The 706-nt window shown below is 47.0% G+C and overlaps 1 protein-coding gene across 1 annotated transcript in view; it reads right to left on the reverse strand.

Moving 5' to 3' along the window:
- LOC107563510 (tRNA-splicing endonuclease subunit Sen34-like) overlaps nucleotides 1–706 on the reverse strand; it is a 2,697-nt gene extending 1,991 nt beyond the window's left edge. The window contains exons 1-2 of the mRNA XM_016248405.1: nucleotides 428–706; nucleotides 169–310 (exon numbers count right to left, since the gene is read on the reverse strand). Coding sequence (XP_016103891.1) covers nucleotides 169–310; nucleotides 428–700 — 415 coding nt within the window. The 5' untranslated portion in view covers nucleotides 701–706. The remainder of the gene's footprint in view (nucleotides 1–168; nucleotides 311–427) is intronic.

The following is a 706-nucleotide window of genomic DNA, read 5'->3' on the forward strand; positions in this document are numbered from 1 at the left end:
TAATGTTCTTTTTAGCAGCATCATATGACCCCTTTAATAAATTCAAAAAATATATTTTCTTAGTGTAAATATGTTCATATACTATTGGCACAAAAGTCACTAATGCCAGATGTAAAATAAATTGGCCCTAATGTGTTCTATTTATGATTTTACCAGACACTCTCTCACCATTCTCCTTCTCATTCATGATTCTCCTCAGCACTGTCTCCTTGTCCTCAAGGGCCAGAGCACACTGCTCCTTAGAACTGCTCTCCAGACCGGCCTCATACTGTCTCACCGCCTCCGAATGCCTCTCCTCATCTCCACGAGCCTGACAAAAATAATGATAACACACACACACATCACTCACAAAGTATAAGACCCATTTTAAGATAGATAGATAGATAGATGACAGCACTGTGTGGCTGTAGCGGTTGCAGTGAGCCACCTGAGGTTGCAGTGAAGCAGCAGAAGTGCTCGTCTCCTCCAGCAGCAGCGCCTCCTCCTGCAGGAGCTCCAGCGGTCTGCCCAGCCGCACGTTCTGCCGAGGCTGACGAGCCAGAGAGCCCACCACAGCCCCGATCACACCCACAGATCTGCCCCTTTTCATGCCCGACACCTTCCACAACAGAGGAGTGGATCCGCAAAAGCTGATGTCAATCAAAGCATCTTTTGATGTCTGATGCTCACTTTGGGTACCCATATCCTCTTTCACTTCCATGCTTGA

This window comes from Sinocyclocheilus grahami, unplaced genomic scaffold (assembly GCF_001515645.1).
Source record: "Sinocyclocheilus grahami isolate Dianchi unplaced genomic scaffold, SAMN03320097.WGS_v1.1 scaffold877.1, whole genome shotgun sequence".
NCBI classification, from domain to species: Eukaryota; Metazoa; Chordata; class Actinopteri; order Cypriniformes; family Cyprinidae; genus Sinocyclocheilus; species Sinocyclocheilus grahami.